General features: G+C 42.1%; 1 protein-coding gene across 1 annotated transcript in view; it reads left to right on the top strand.

Moving 5' to 3' along the window:
• The window catches only part of negr1 (neuronal growth regulator 1), a 234,616-nt gene extending 219,950 nt beyond the window's left edge, over positions 1 to 14,666 (top strand). The window contains exon 7 of the mRNA XM_047375287.1: positions 12,285 to 14,666. Coding sequence (XP_047231243.1) covers positions 12,285 to 12,385 — 101 coding nt within the window. The 3' untranslated portion in view covers positions 12,386 to 14,666. The remainder of the gene's footprint in view (positions 1 to 12,284) is intronic.
• Positions 14,667 to 15,770: the final 1,104 nt, after the last annotated feature.

Below are 15,770 nucleotides of genomic sequence, written 5' to 3'. Positions count from 1 at the left end.
CCTGGACAAAAATGATGGTACCCTTAACTTAATATTTTGTTGCACAACCTTTTGAGGCAATCACTGCAATCAAACGATTCATATAACTGTCAATGACACTTCTGCACCTTTCAGCAGGTATTTTGGCCCACTCCTCATGAGCAAACTGCTCCATTTGTCTCAGGTTTGAAGGGTGCCTTTTCCAGACGGCATGTTTCAGCTCCTTCCAAAGATGCTCAATAGGATTTAGGTCAGGGCTTATACATGTCTTTCTCAAAATATTAGCATATTGTGATAAAGTTCATTATTTTCCATAATGTCATGATGAAAATTTAACATTTATATATTTTAGATTCATTGCACACTAACTGAAATATTTCAGGTCTTTTATTGTCTTAATACGGATGATTTTGGCATACAGCTCATGAAAACCCAAAATTCCTATCTCACAAAATTAGCATATCATTAAAAGGGTCTCTAAACAAGCTATGAACCTAATCATCTGAATCAACGAGTTAACTCTAAACACCTGCAAAAGATTCCTGAGGCCTTTAAAACTCCCAGCCTGGTTCATCACTCAAAACCCCAATCATGGGTAAGACTGCCGACCTGACTGCTGTCCAGAAGGCCACTATTGACACCCTCAAGCAAGAGGGTAAGACACAGAAAGAAATTTCTGAACGAATAGGCTGTTCCCAGAGAGCTGTATCAAGGCACCTCAGTGGGAAGTCTGTGGGAAGGAAAAAGTGTGGCAGAAAATGCTGCACAACGAGAAGAGGTGACCGGACCCTGAGGAAGATTGTGGAGAAGGGCCGATTCCAGACCTTGGGGGACCTGCGGAAGCAGTGGACTGAGTCTGGAGTAGAAACATCCAGAGCCACCGTGTACAGGCGTGTGCAGGAAATGGGCTACAGGTGCCGCATTCCCCAGGTCAAGCCACTTTTGAACCAGAAACAGCGGCAGAAGCGCCTGACCTGGGCTACAGAGAAGCAGCACTGGACTGTTGCTGAGTGGTCCAAAGTACTTTTTTCGGATGAAAGCAAATTCTGCATGTCATTCGGAAATCAAGGTGCCAGAGTCTGGAGGAAGACTGGGGAGAAGGAAATGCCAAAATGCCAGAAGTCCAGTGTCAAGTACCCACAGTCAGTGATGGTCTGGGGTGCCGTGTCAGCTGCTGGTGTTGGTCCACTGTGTTTTATCAAGGGCATGGTCAATGCAGCTAGCTATCAGGAGATTTTGGAGCACTTCATGCTTCCATCTGCTGAAAAGCTTTATGGAGATGAAGATTTCATTTTTCAGCACGACCTGGCACCTGCTCACAGTGCCAAAACCACTGGTAAATGGTTTACTGACCATGGTATCACTGTGCTCAATTGGCCTGCCAACTCTCCTGACCTGAACCCCATAGAGAATCTGTGGGATATTGTGAAGAGAACATTGAGAGACTCAAGACCCAACACTCTGGATGAGCTAAAGGCCGCTATCGAAGCATCCTGGGCCTCCATAAGACCTCAGCAGTGCCACAGGCTGATTGCCTCCATGCCACGCCGCATTGAAGCAGTCATTTCTGCAAAAGGATTCCCGACCAAGTATTGAGTGCATAACTGTACATGATTATTTGAAGGTTGACGTTTTTTGTATTAAAAAGACTTTTCTTTTATTGGTCGGATGAAATATGCTAATTTTGTGAGATAGGAATTTTGGCTTTTTATGAGCTGTATGCCAAAATCATCCATATTAAGACAATAAAAGACCTGAAATATTTCAGTTAGTGTGCAATGAATCTAAAATATATGAATGTTAAATTTTCATCATGACATTATGAAAAATAATGAACTTTATCACAATATGCTAATATTTTGAGAAGGACCTGTATGTTGATGCATGTTTGAAAAGCAATGTCTGACGTTCATTTGTTCATTTTCATAGAATTGTTATTCATTATTACCATTGTCAGATTTAAGTTATTTCTGTGACCATTGTGGGTTTTTCTTTCATTAATCGAGGGGTACCAACAATTTTGTCCACGTGTGTAACTCATCAGCTGAGACACCTGCAAAAAGCAGGTCCTTTAATTGGGGTGTAGCAAAGATGGAATGAGGTCATAAATATCAGATTCTCTCTAAGATATTCATTTCAAATTTAAAAAAAATAAGAAGAGGAGGGGGGAAAGCTGTGTATTATGTTGGAGGAATTAATCAGTACTGAAAGGATCTGTAACTGTAGAGAAAGCCAACAATGTCTCTTCAGTTAGGATTCCTTCCTCTTGTTCACACTGGGCTGAGGTCTCTCTCAAGTGTCCAGATACCCCACAGAGGTGTTGATTAAGTCAAGCTGAAGGCCAGTGCCTGTCTGTGATCGAGACCCTCCAGCCCACTCAGTGAGCTATCAGGTGACCCTTCACTTGCTCATTCGTTCTCCTTTCAGATACAGATGCTGAGAGGAGCTATTATAGCCAGCACCAAAAAGCATTCTGCTGGGTGTCGATAACCAACAGGTACCGGGATGTGGGGGCGAGGGGGGTGAGGTGTGAGAATACGACAGTGCTGGGAGGCAGAGGAGGGTAAATGATCTCTGAAGGCCATTTTATTAATGGAGGTTTTTCATTACTAGCACTAATGCAAATGATTGGTGGGGCTAATGAGCTCCAAGGTGTGAGTGAATGAGGGCTCTGTGCTGTAGCACTCTGTGATAATCATAATGGGAGACAGAGGTGATGAGTTTGAACATCATATTTGGTCATGATGAACACTTTGCTTGTACAAGAACAGAAGGAATAGAAAGAGAAATGGATGAATGAGCTGATGGGATGGTGAGTCAATTGTGCACCAACTTAATATGGCAACCTGCTACAGGCAAGAGGCAACAAGATGAATGGTGAAGGGGGAGGTTGTATTTCACTGTCAATGGGTTGAGGTGAGCTAAGGCATGGAAAATGTCTTGATCACCTTCCATAAAGTGCTCTCATGCACCATGTTAAAGTACTAAGAAGGTAATAAAACTTGCCAAATTTCAATATGTTGCAGCTCTTTATTGCAAGTCTTAAGTATTTCATTATATTCATTTGTACTCCATAACAAACAGCAGCACATGGACTAGACAAGACAACTTCTACTGTTTGCTGCCATGTGTTTTAGACACTCCTGGTGGCTGCTGTGGACCTTGCGTGTAGAGGGATCTAGCCCGATTTACACCATGGTGTGTACAGGATCAGTTCTGGCTCAGGAGTGTCTTTTGTGAGCCCCCTCTGGGAATCTGTGAGAGGAGGACTAGAGGCCGTTGAATGGTGGTCAAGGACATTAAACCCCTCCTCCAACTCCTGCTCACACGAGCCACAGGGGATTAGGATGATGCCTGGCTGCCTGCCGTGTCTATACCGCTAAAACAGAACCTGCCTAGAGGACACAACTAACTCAAGTTGTGTCATAGATAAATTGAATAGAGACTGAAAGCAATACAAACATTCTTAGTTGCTTGTATAACCCCCATACTGGTGTCAAAACCTAGAAACAAGCAGACAGTATGAAAGTTTCAAAAATTTTACTAGTATATAACACATTTTACTTCACCATGCAAAAAACCTCTTTTAAATTATGATTTAATTAAATAGGCGATAGAAAAACAATTTACAAAACAGGTAAATTAGTTAAAATAAAAAGGAAAAAATAGTAAAAAACAAAGAACCCTAATTGATAATAAACTATTGCCATAATCACATTAACACGCTCCTGTACTCCCTTTATTCTCCTGTTTGTGTGAAGGTCACCCATTACTTTCAGTTGCGAAATCACTGTTTTTAGCTGAATTTACAAAGGCAGTTTATCTTATATAAGTTACTTTATATTTGATCAAATCACTGCATAACATCTGCTGGTATTTATAAACCCAATCTTAATGTGTGTATAAAACTTGAAAGGTGTTCATAAATACTAAATTATCAGTCAGAAATGTCAGTTAACATTGTCAAACACTGACTGTTTTTAAAACAGCATTTATAAATAGGATGATATAATATGGTGATATTAAGACCTCTGTTGGCATGGATAAAAAAACAAATAGTTCATTTTGTAGTCAAACTGTCTTCCTCCAGTGTGATGCTCTGCAGATATTAAGAATGCAACAGAGGCAGGATAAAACATTTAGTGGGAAAGATGTTTTATCTGACTTAAACAAGTGGTACCCAGATGGCTCTCCGACTGAACCAAGCTGTTCGTTGTAGGTTTTCGTTTGTAGTACTAGGAACCAGGATTCCTGTAGCACTGGAATCCCTTTGGAAGGAAACCCCTTTTTGAACTGGCTTGAAGGCTCAAGCCTCTTAAGGGTAATATAAAGTTCGATACAGTACTGGAGTAGTATTTGGATCAAATGCTAAAGAAAATGTAGCCAACATTACTTTGTTACAGGTAAAATCTATACATCCTTTATCTTACTTGATTTTTAAAACCAAAAGAGGGTAATTTTAGCCAAACAGCTTTATTCAAAAGCATCTGTCAAAGGTTAAAATATTAGTAAACAATTTTTTTAACTTAACCAGCATCTAAATATTGTGGCTGACTAAGGAGAATCAGTCTTTAATTTTATTTATCGGTCAGTATTGTCAGTGGCTAAACTTCCAAATAGCCAATATCTGTATTTATTTCTGTATCAACATAAAAAAATAAAAACTTTTTATTTTATTAGCATCTGATCTAAAAAGGAACACAATTGTTTTTAACAAGAAACATTTTTTTTGTAAAATAGATAGCGTGAACATTAAAGTGTTGAAAGGAGGGCAAGAAAGTAGCACACAAATTCTGTAGAAACAGGGATTTTCCAGTGAATAACAGCATGGTGTAAGATACAGGCTGCACTGTGTCACTGTTGCATATGTCTGTTTGATTCATTATCTTTGTCAACAGCCACTAAAGTTCAAGGCCTTAACATTTGTTGTGCATATGATATGTGGGTGACAAAACTGCTGTCGACGTAGATTTGGGAGGGAAGGGAACAAGGACAGGGGAAATAAGTGTGGCTCAGACATCAGCAGGCTATTTAAAGCTAATGGCTGCACTCCAGATCTAGGGGAGAGAACCGGGGATTGTTATTTTCATATGACTCCGGCTACAGCTGGGAAGCCTGTAGTTTTGTTTTTTCTTCTATTTTTCTTTTTTTTAATTTCAATTCTTTTGTGGAACAGTAATTGAAGCGTGTCGCTTTCATCTCCACTTATCTCCTCTGCTGCTCTCCCATTGGAGTGCTGCTTCTCTTCCCATGTTGGCGCTTTGTGACGCTGTTGGTTTCTCTGTGATGTTTTGTCTGGGATTCTGGACTGTTATTTTAACTTGGTGCTGATGTACATGGCAATTAAATTCTAACTCCAAAGAAGCAGGGCCCATTCCCACTCCTTCTTGTTTTTGTTTTTTTTCCCCTCTTGTGTCCGCCACTGCTGCAGCTTCACTCTTGAACCCCTTTCAATCAATGTCTAGATTTTCCCAGTTCTGTCTGTCTTTGATGAATCCTTCCACCGCCTGTATCTGCCTTTATTTCCCTCTCAGTTTCTTTGTGTCTGTCTCTTTGCCTTCATGTTAATGAGTAGTGTAAAGGCATAGCAGGCAGTTCCTGGTTGGGGAGTTAATTAAAGGGGCAAGTTACAGCCCACACAGCCAAAACAAAAGGAGGCTCCTGCTCTTTGCAGTGACACCAGGAGATATTAAACACCTCGAAACTTAAATGCTGTGAGGAGGCAGCTGCAGCAGCATCACCTAACACTTCCTCTCCTGAAGCACTGAGGGGTTTATTGTTATGCTCTCCAAGCCTGTCATAGCAAAGTAAAGCAGTGAACCAGTAATTACTTACCAAGCGTCTTAAACTGCTGCATAAAAAACAGAGATACGAAAGTGAGTTCTGCAGCCAGAAAACTGTACTGACACTGATCAGATAAAAAATCAAGGTAGAGAAAACAGTGATATCTGCTTTTTTTTTTGCCCCCTACCTGCCACCTGAGGTGCACACAAGCACACGGAAACAGTCGCTAAAAGATTTGTTCGAGCACGGGTAGCTCTGTGCAAGCGCACTCGAGCTCGAGGTATGGTGGGTCGGCCCAGCAGGACGGGAGCTGTTGCCATGGTTACCGTTCCTCGGCTCACTCTCGCAGCCTGGGAAAACTGTGTCATTATCCTGTACTCTGGACAGGAGGAGAGAGAAGGGATACAAAGAGAGAGGATGGGGTAGAAAAGGGGAGACAGAAAAAAAGGCAGAGGGAAGGGGGGGGGGCAGCCATGCATCCCACTACATCATCAAAATTTGCACTCATATGTGTTCCTGTATTCATTTTTTTCCTCCTTTCTCCATGTCCATCTGTCAGGCTTGCTATGGTTCTCAACGTAAAAGTGTAAACAACTTCAGTGCTGACAAATAATGCTTGAAAATGTCAGGTAAAAGCAGAGCAGGGTCTGGTGATAATGGCATCTGAGTTTTTTTTCCTCTGAATATTGTTTCCAGCAGGCTATTGTGTTGGTGACAAAATCAGTCTCTTAATCATCTTGTTTATTTTGACACTGTAGTGGACATATACCGTCCTAATGACATCCCACACAAGTTAATTAAATAAATGCTACTCATTAACAGTGATTCAGTGGGATAACAAATCTTTGTCTGAAGAAACAACTGTGAGCTGTTTTTCAACCTCACAAACACAAAGAGCAGAACTCTATATCCCCAAGATCTCTTGTGTTTGTTTGCACTGTGCAAGTTCAAGCAAGTGTTACGTTATTTGGCTGTTTGTGCAACACACCTTCTACTTCAGAGGAGTTACTGTACATTGTGAACTAATTACCTTGCAGTGTAAATAGAGGCACCCTGCTGATATGGGCTGTTTGCCCCATGATTTCCCTTGGTACAGCAGAGCCTGTTTGCACCGCCTTGCTGTGTTCTGTGTGCAGACATGCATGTGACCTGTATGCGCAGGTATATATGTGCGTTGATGGAGAGAGTGCTTTGTAACCCGTGAGGTGGGGTTTATTGAGCTGCAGGCTAAAAGTGTGTGTCTGTCATGGTGATAGGGAGGAAGCACAGTAGCCCCTCCAAATAAAAAGCTGCCCTCTACTTCTCTGTCCACCACATGTACCTCCCCAGAGAGACCTGTTCATATTACCGTGGCTGTCCGCTGTTCAGAGAAACACAAACAGCACAAAACAAAAGCCTCTTTCTGTATTAGTGAGAGAAAGAAACTTGTGTTGCCCTCATTTATCCTTCTCTCCTCTGATAGGGTTTGTTGGCCAGCAATATAAGGGGAAGGAAAAGGGAGAATAAATGTTTGACCCACATCTGATGTAAGGAAAGTCTGACACATGTTTGACACATTTTCAATTACTCCTGCCTACTTCATCTCAGGTCGGGTTAAACAAAGGTGTAGCACTTTTAGCACGTGTTTTCTTTTGTGTGTGTGGATGTGTCTTCATAGTCTTTTCATTGGTGTAGCTCTCCTGGGGGGGGGTCTGTGTCTGTGTTGGGTGTGGCATGGTGGATAATTTCATGTTGGGGTTTATTGGGGGTGGGAAGTTCATGGGGTTGAGATTGTACTTCATCCTGGGCGTACACCCACCGTAACACACAAGAGGCATCCACTCTTGTGTGTTACGGTGGGTGTGAGTGTTTGTATGTGTATTCATGAGGGTGGGAAAGTGTGTCAGGTTTTCTGTCAGGTTGGGTCTTGAGCTACCCCCTCTACTGGGTCATCTTAGGCCCCCCCATCAAATTCGGGGCATATTTTCATCATTGTGTTGGTGGTTCTAAGGTGTTCCCTCCCGGTGACTGCTTGGCGGGGCCTGGGCCCTCTGGCTCTGTCCAGCCAGGGGGTGGTGTGCCCTTGGGTCTCGCGTTTCTGGGTCCATAGCTGGATCTGCTCCTTTGCCGATGGTCTCGTCGCTGCAGCTCCCTGAGGCTTCTGCACTGTGGCTGCTGGGTGTTTTCCCTGGGGCTCTCCTCTGCTTTTATTTGGGCTTTTATTTAGACCACAATAATTTATTAGTATGGTGTAGGGTCTCCTTTTGCGACCAATACAGCGTCAATTTGTCTTGGGAAATACATATACAAGTCCTGCACAGTGGTCAGAGGGATTTTAAGCCATTCTTCTTGCAGGATAGTGGCCAGGTCACTGCGTGATACTGGTGGAGGAAAACCTTTCCTGACTCGCTCCTCCAAAACACCCCAAAGTGGCTCAATAATATTTAGATCTGGTGACTGTGCAGGCCATGGGAGATGTTCAACTTCACTTTCATGTTCATCAAACCAATCTTTCACCAGTCTTGCTGTGTGTATTGGTGCATTGTCATCCTGATACACAGCACCGCCTTCAGGATACAATGTTTGAACCATTGGATGCACATGATCCTCAAGAATGGTTTGATAGTCCTTGGGCCAAGGGAATGCCATGATATGGCAGCCCAAACCATCACTGATCCACCCCCATGCTTAAATCTGGGCATGCAACAGTCTGGGTGGTACGCTTCTTTGGGGCTTCTCCACACCGTAACTCTCCCGGATGTGGGGAAAACAGTAAAGGTGGACTCATCAGAGAACAATACATGTTTCACATTGTCCACAGCCCAAGATTTGCGCTCCTTGCACCATTGAAACCGACGTTTGGCCTTGGAATAATTGACCAAAGGTTTGGCTATAGCAGCCCGGCCGTGTATATTGACCCTGTGGAGCTCCCGACAGACAGTTCTGGTGGAAACAGGAGAGTTGAGGTGCACATTTAATTCTGCCGTGATTTGGGCAGCCGTGGTTTTATGTTTTTTGGATACAATCCGGGTTAGCACCCGAACATCCCTTTCAGACAGCTTCCTCTTGCATCCACAGTTAATCCTGTTGGATGTGGTTCGTCCTTCTTGGTGGTATGCTGACATTACCCTGGATACCGTGGCTCTTGATACATCACAAAGACTTGCTGTCTTGGTCACAGATGCGCCAGCAAGACGTGCACCAACAATTTGTCCTCTTTTGAACTCTGGTATGACACCCATAATGTTGTGTGCATTTCAATACTTTGAGCAAAACTGTACTCTTACCCTGCTAATTGAACGTTCACACTCTGCTCTTACTGGTGCAATGTTCAATCAATGAAGACTGGCTACCAGGCTGGTCCAATTTAGCCTTAAAACCTCCCACACTAAAATGACAGGTGTTTCAGTTTCATTGTCCAACCCCTGTACTATGGAAGCAAATCATTACCATATTTCAAATGAAAAAGCATTTTCAGAAATGCTTTTTCATTTTAAGAATGTGGCTGCAATGTTTGACTCATAAATGAAATTAGTTATCAATAATCCTATTTCCATTTTAATTTTCTTCTTCAAGACTGCTCATTCTTTCACTTAATTAAAATGAAAAAGAAAAAGACATTTGAGATTTATTTTTCAAAATGTACCCCAGCAAATAGATACCAAAATTCAATTTGAAATGTAAAATTTGAAAATGAAAAAGCATTTCCAGAAATGCTTTTTCATTTTAAGAATGTGGCTGCATTGTTTGACTCATAAATTAAATTAGTTATCAATAATCCTATTTCCATTTTAATTTTCTTCTTCAAGACTGCTCATTCTTTCACTTAATTAAAATGAAAAAGAAAAAGACATTTGAGATTTATTTTTCAAAATGTACCCCAGCAAATAGATACCAAAATTCAATTTGAAATGTAAAATTTGAAAATGAAAAAGCATTTCCAGAAATGCTTTTTCATTTTAAGAATGTGGCTGCATTATTTGACCCATAAATAAAATTAGTAATCAATAATCCTATTTGCATTTGCATTTTCTTCTTCAAGACTGCACATTTTATGCCATAATCAAAAAGAAAACAAAGCAGAGCGCCCCCTACCGAACAAGATGGGTAGCTCGGTCAGCAGGGAGCTGAGGAAGAGCGGCTGCTGACGTCACTCTGCTGCGCCCGCAGCTCGGAATGCTTTTTCGTTTTCGAGTTCTGGGCAGTACTTTGCGGGCAGACCACGAAAACGAAAAAGCAATGTCTGCTTTGTTTTCTTTTTGATTATGGCATAAAATGTGCAGTCATGAAGAAGAAAATGCAAATAGGATGATTGATTACTAATTTTATTTATGGGTCAAACAATGCAGCCACATTCTTAAAATGAAAAAGCATTTCTGGAAATGCTTTTTCATTTGAAATATGGTAACGATTTGCTTCCATACTGTACATCTAAATGGGTAAGAAATGATCAGTGGCCCACACTAAGGAAAACAAGGTTGTTTCCTCCAACATGGAGGACAGAAAGTCAGCTGCAATATTACTGCAACCGCTTTATATCATGTAAACCTGTGGATATTCACTGCTAATATTTGAGTCTTTCAATAATTTAAACTCAGATCCCCTAAAACCACTGGTAGGAGCAAGCAGACTTACTTACTGGATAGAAAAACATGCTGGCCAACCCCAGAGTTTCCTTTTATCCTCTCTGTCCTGACAATTCAAAATGTATTCGTACTCGTCGTCTTCCGCTTTATCCGGGACTGGGTCGCGGGGGCAGCAGACTCAGCAGAGACGCTCAGACGTCCTTCTCCCAAGACACTTCCTCCAAAGTTCATGGCCATAGGTGAGGGTAGGAACGTAGACCGACCAGTAAATCGAGAGCTTCGCTTTTCGCCTCAGCTCTCTCTTCACCACAACGGACCGGCACAATCCGTGACTAGCACAGAAGTCCAATAACAAAACACCACTCGGATTCAGATCAGGCAGGCCATTCCTCCCGATCACACCTCTCCAGGTGTCACTGTCGTTTCCCACGTGGGCGTTGAAGTCCCCCACCAGAATAATGGAGTCCCCGGAAGGGGCACTATCCAGCACCCCCGACAGGGACGCCAAAAAGGCCAGGTACTCCGCACTACTACTCGGCCCGTAGGAGACCTGTCCCCAACCCGAAGGCGCAGGGATGCGACCCTCTCATCCACTGCGGTAAACCCCAACAGAAGACTACTGAGCTGGGGGGCAACAAGCAAATCCACCCCAGCCCGTCACTTCTCCCCATGGGCCACTCCAGAGTAGAAGAGAGTCCAGCCCCTCTCGAGGAGATGGGTTCCAGAGCCCACGCTGTGCATGGAGGCAAGCCCGACTATTTCTAGTCAATATCTCTCGACCTCCCACAGAAGTTCAGGCTCCTTCCCCCCCAGCGAGGTGACATTCCACGTCCCTAGAGCCAGCCTAAGCATCTGGGGATCGGGCCGCCGAGGTCTCCACCTTCGTCCGCCGCCCAATCCTCTTTGCACCGGTCCATCACGGTTCCCCCTGCAGGTGGTGGGGGATGGCCTCGTGTCTCTCGTTCGGGCACGGCCCGGCCGGGTCCCACAAGGAGCAACCCTGCCACCAGGTGCTCTCCAACGAGTCCCGACCCCAGGCCTGGCTCCATGGTGGGACCTCGGCTACGCCGTACCAGGCGACGTCACGTGCCTCGATTTAGTAGTCGTCATGAGGGGTTCTTGAACCGCTCTTTGTCTGACCCGTCACCTAGAGCCTGTTTTCCATGGAAGACCCTACCAGGGGCATTTAAGCCCCAGACAACATAGCCTCTAGGATCTTTCGAGCACTCAAACCCCTCCACCACGTTAAGGTGGCGGTTCAAGGAGGGGTCAAAATGTACCCTGGTTAAAGTAAACATACTAAAATGTACTAAAATATTTTGACCCTGAGAATGGGAGCAGGACAAAATGTCCTGTCCAATGAATAAAGCTGTCACTCACACATCAGCTAATTATGCCATAGGCATTCAGAAAGACGGTCCAATGAGATTCCACAAGAATGTAAATCTGCCTTGGTGACTTTCACTCAATAAGACAATATGCAGTTGACGAATAAACATATACTTTCCAGGCTGTTTATCATATGAACACCAAAAAGCCAGTATTCACTATTTTTTCTTTTTTTTGAAATCTTATCTAAAACCCCTGTGGTGTTTGTACATTTCAGTTACAGACTGTTTTTCATGACTTCGTGTTTTCTTTGTGATTTCATTAACTGTTATAGGCTTTTTTTGTCCACTTTCAGAGTAAACCACCTGTAGCTTGAGTCTTTAAGCAGCTAAAGCATTAAAATATTGATTGCACAGAAAATTATACGTCCTAACCTCAGCTTCAGTCCTGTAGTGTTCCCCTCAAAAGCCACCTCAAATCAGTGGCGGTGGTTCTGTAAATTGCCGCCCTTGCTGTTCTCATTTGTAAACCTCAAACCAAGCCGGCTGCGGATTTGGAAATAACGGGTGCAGCAGAGTGAAAGTGCAATCACAACTAATCAGAGCTTCTCTTGTTTCCTGCCCACAGCGCCCAACACTGCACCCTATGGGAGCACAGGAAGCGCCCACATCCCGCTGGCCTGCCGATACCTGGTCCTGGCTCTCTCCTCCTTCATCAGCGTGTACTAGCAGAGGCCAGCCCAGACACAATGACTGTCCAGAGCATTTATGAATCCTTTTTGACGTTGCTGATGGCTGGAATCCAATCTGGTGCATTTTGTTGGAAAGCTGAGGTGGGAAAATAATCAGCTTCTTTTTATGTGGGGGAAATATTTTTTTTCTTTGCTTTTTGGTGAAAATTATGTCATGTAAATGCTATGGTGTTATTTTTTATTATTATTATCATCATTTTCTCTTTCACATATCTTATTTTCTTTTCTGATTGACTGACCACTTTGTGAATTAGTGCTCACGTCCCCTCACCCCCTCAGTCATATCAACAGCCTCTAAAAGTTAGTTACTATAACTCTAAAACAGTTACTTTCATGCATCTTTTCCCCGCAAGGCGACGACGCAAACATTTTCTTTCATTTTTGTACATTAAAAAGAAATAATTGTGCCAAGTCTCTGAGTACACAGATTACCATACCAATGTTGTATTGAATGTATTATGGGCTGTTGAACAAAGGAAAGATGTTTAGATTCCTAACAATGACATTTTTGATTATAGTGTGCTTAAAAAAGTACAGGAAAAAAAAGAGGAAGAAAAATAAAAGAACAAAAAAGGCAGGGTTTCATTCCAAGACTCATGTCGCCATGATTACTCAGTAGGTGGATAAACAGTGTTGAAGGTATGCTTTGTTGTATTTTGGAAATGGGTCCGTCATTTACCACGCCTGCCTAGCAGCTTTGATAAGGCAGGCGTCAAAGTAGCAAAATATCCTGTATCGTATCTTTATATTTTAATATAGTGTAGGCTTTTGTTTGAAAGTGGGACCAGCTTTTCTCATCCAACCAGGAGCACTAACACAAACCATGACTTTGTACAGTGTGAATGGAGGAACATCGCTGCACTTTTGTTTATATTTTTCTTAAGAAAAAGTTCTACAGCCTATTCTTCATGCTTGTTCTGATTGTTTTAACGGTTTACTGCAATTAGTAGGAAAAGGCAGAGCCCGAGTTCAGCTGTTTCAAAACCTGCAGTTCTTTAGAAGAAACCTCTTTCCACAGGCGTCAGAGCAAAGCGCTTTGTTTTTTAACTCGGTTCTTTTGAGCTGAAATCCCATGGCTGCCAACTGCAGTTTTTTGGCTGCAAGTTTTGCCAAAATACTTGAATAACCAAATCAGAAAAAAAGTACTCTGCTGCAAGTTTTTTTTTTTCCTTCCCTAACAAAATTATATTCTAGGGAGTGAACGGAGACGATCACTCTCTATTACCGTTCAAGCCCAATTAAATGATGCAGCAAATTGTCCTTTTTTTTTTTAGAATAGCTTTTAAGAGCAGCATCTTCATTCCTAAGGACGGTGCCTTGCAAGAGTATCAATTCCCCCTTTAGTGTTTTTGCATTTGCTCATATGATAACCACAAACTTCAGTGTATTTATCTAGTTTTAATGTGATAAACCAACACAAAGTAGTACCCAACTTTGAAGTGAAAGTAAAATAATTGATTTTCAAAATTAAAACCAAAAAATCTTAAAAATTTACAGACAGAAATGTTTACCCATTATTCCTTACTAAATAGCTCAAAGTGACTAGGTTGGATGAAGAGCATCTGTAAACATCAATTTTCATGTTTTGCTAAACATTTTCAATTAGATTTAGGCCTGAGCCATTCGAACAAATGGAGCTCCGGCTGCTCCGGTAGCTCCAGCTGTGTTCAGGATCTTTGTTTATTATTGAACTTTGCCCAAGTCTCAAATCTTTTGCAATCTCTAGTTTTTCTTCTTTTCAAGGATTATCCTGTGTTTAGCTCCATCCCTCTTCCCATCAAATCTGACCGGCTTCCCTGTCCCTTCTGAAGAAAAGCATCCTCACAGCTTGATGCTGTCACCACCATTTTCACGGTTTGCTAAGTGTGTTCATGGGGATAGTTGTGCACCACACACTATTTTGCATGTAGGCCATGAAGTTCACTTTGATCCAATCAGAGCACATTTGTCACCTTTTTGTGGTCTCTCATAAATGGCTTTTGGCAAACTGCAGAGAGATACTCATTTGTCAATGAACAGTTTAATAATTTTGTAGATTATAATAGAGGTCAGATTTTTAGAGTGCACCACTTATTGTTGTCCTGTCAAGAAATTCTTCCACCTTGGCTGTGGCTCTCTGCAACTCCTCCATTGTTACCATGGGCCTCTTGCCTACTTCTTTGATTAATTCTCTTCTTTCACTGATTGTCACTTTAGGCCCTGGAACATTTGCTGTTATGCTATTGTTTTTCCCTTTTCAGAAGGGATTGCACAGTGCTTTGTTTTGTTGTGGAATTTTCTTATCAAAGTGGGTAGAAGTTGACTCATAACAAGAGAAAATCCGGACTTTGTCTTATAAGTTTTATTCAAAGGCATTCAGCGTTTGAAGACCCTGACACTGAGGTTAGTCAGTGAAACAGAGCCCCGATCAACATTTACACACAGTATTTATACCAGAACATGACTGTGTTATCTCAACTTCCAAGAGTCTGTGCTTTATGACCCAAACCCTTCTTGAGTTCAAAGGTGACAAGGTTATCTAGGAACAGACCTAACTGCCCTTCCTGACATCATAACAAAACACAGAGGTCAGAGGTGAGGGGTAGATGGAAAATCACCTGTGGGTGATAAAACACAGACTCAAATGTGAGAGGTGAAGGGAATGTCAGAGCACTTTAAAAGAATTTTCCATTACACTCCTTTCTTCTGATTACAAGATAATCACAAAACTAAAAGAAAATTCTACAAAAGCATCACCCAAAGCTTATAATCCAAGGAAATAAGGTGTGCTTTCCTCCTGAGCAATACAAATATCTGGATCTTTAATTGGATTTCTATTACCCCGAAATCTATAAAGAGTTCCTGTAGACGCACACGTTAAATTAGTCTCACTAGAAAATTTACTAACATTTCTGCTTGTCTGTACAGCATAATTCCTCACCCAAGGAAAAATGACCTCCACCAACCGGTTATCTGGAAAGAAAGTAGCTAGAGTATAAGCAGTATCAATAGGAACTGGTACCAAAAATGGTTGATCATTAATAGCATGTGGAATCAAACAACAAACATAGCAACTATCATTTCTTATCTTCCGCACGGTTTGATGCATCAGTTGCCACCAGACATTATCAGTATGATCATAGTAGTCAGAAAAGTGATGGATCTCTCTTCAAATCAGCTGATGAGTATTATTAACACAATTCCTCAAATTAGCCTTACATTGTCTTTGCTGCACCTTTTCCCAAATGAACACAAGAGTTATAAAAATACTTGAAATACCAATCATTAGTATCAGAACAGACCATCTTCCATTTAACTGCATCGTGACCTTGAAGTGGAATGTCCTTTCTTCTGGTACTGAAAGCAAACAGTTTCTTTTTTTT

The sequence above is a fragment of the Girardinichthys multiradiatus genome, chromosome 9 (genome assembly GCF_021462225.1).
Source record: "Girardinichthys multiradiatus isolate DD_20200921_A chromosome 9, DD_fGirMul_XY1, whole genome shotgun sequence".
Classification (NCBI taxonomy): domain Eukaryota; kingdom Metazoa; phylum Chordata; class Actinopteri; order Cyprinodontiformes; family Goodeidae; genus Girardinichthys; species Girardinichthys multiradiatus.
This window is presented reverse-complemented; position numbering and strand designations above follow the sequence as displayed.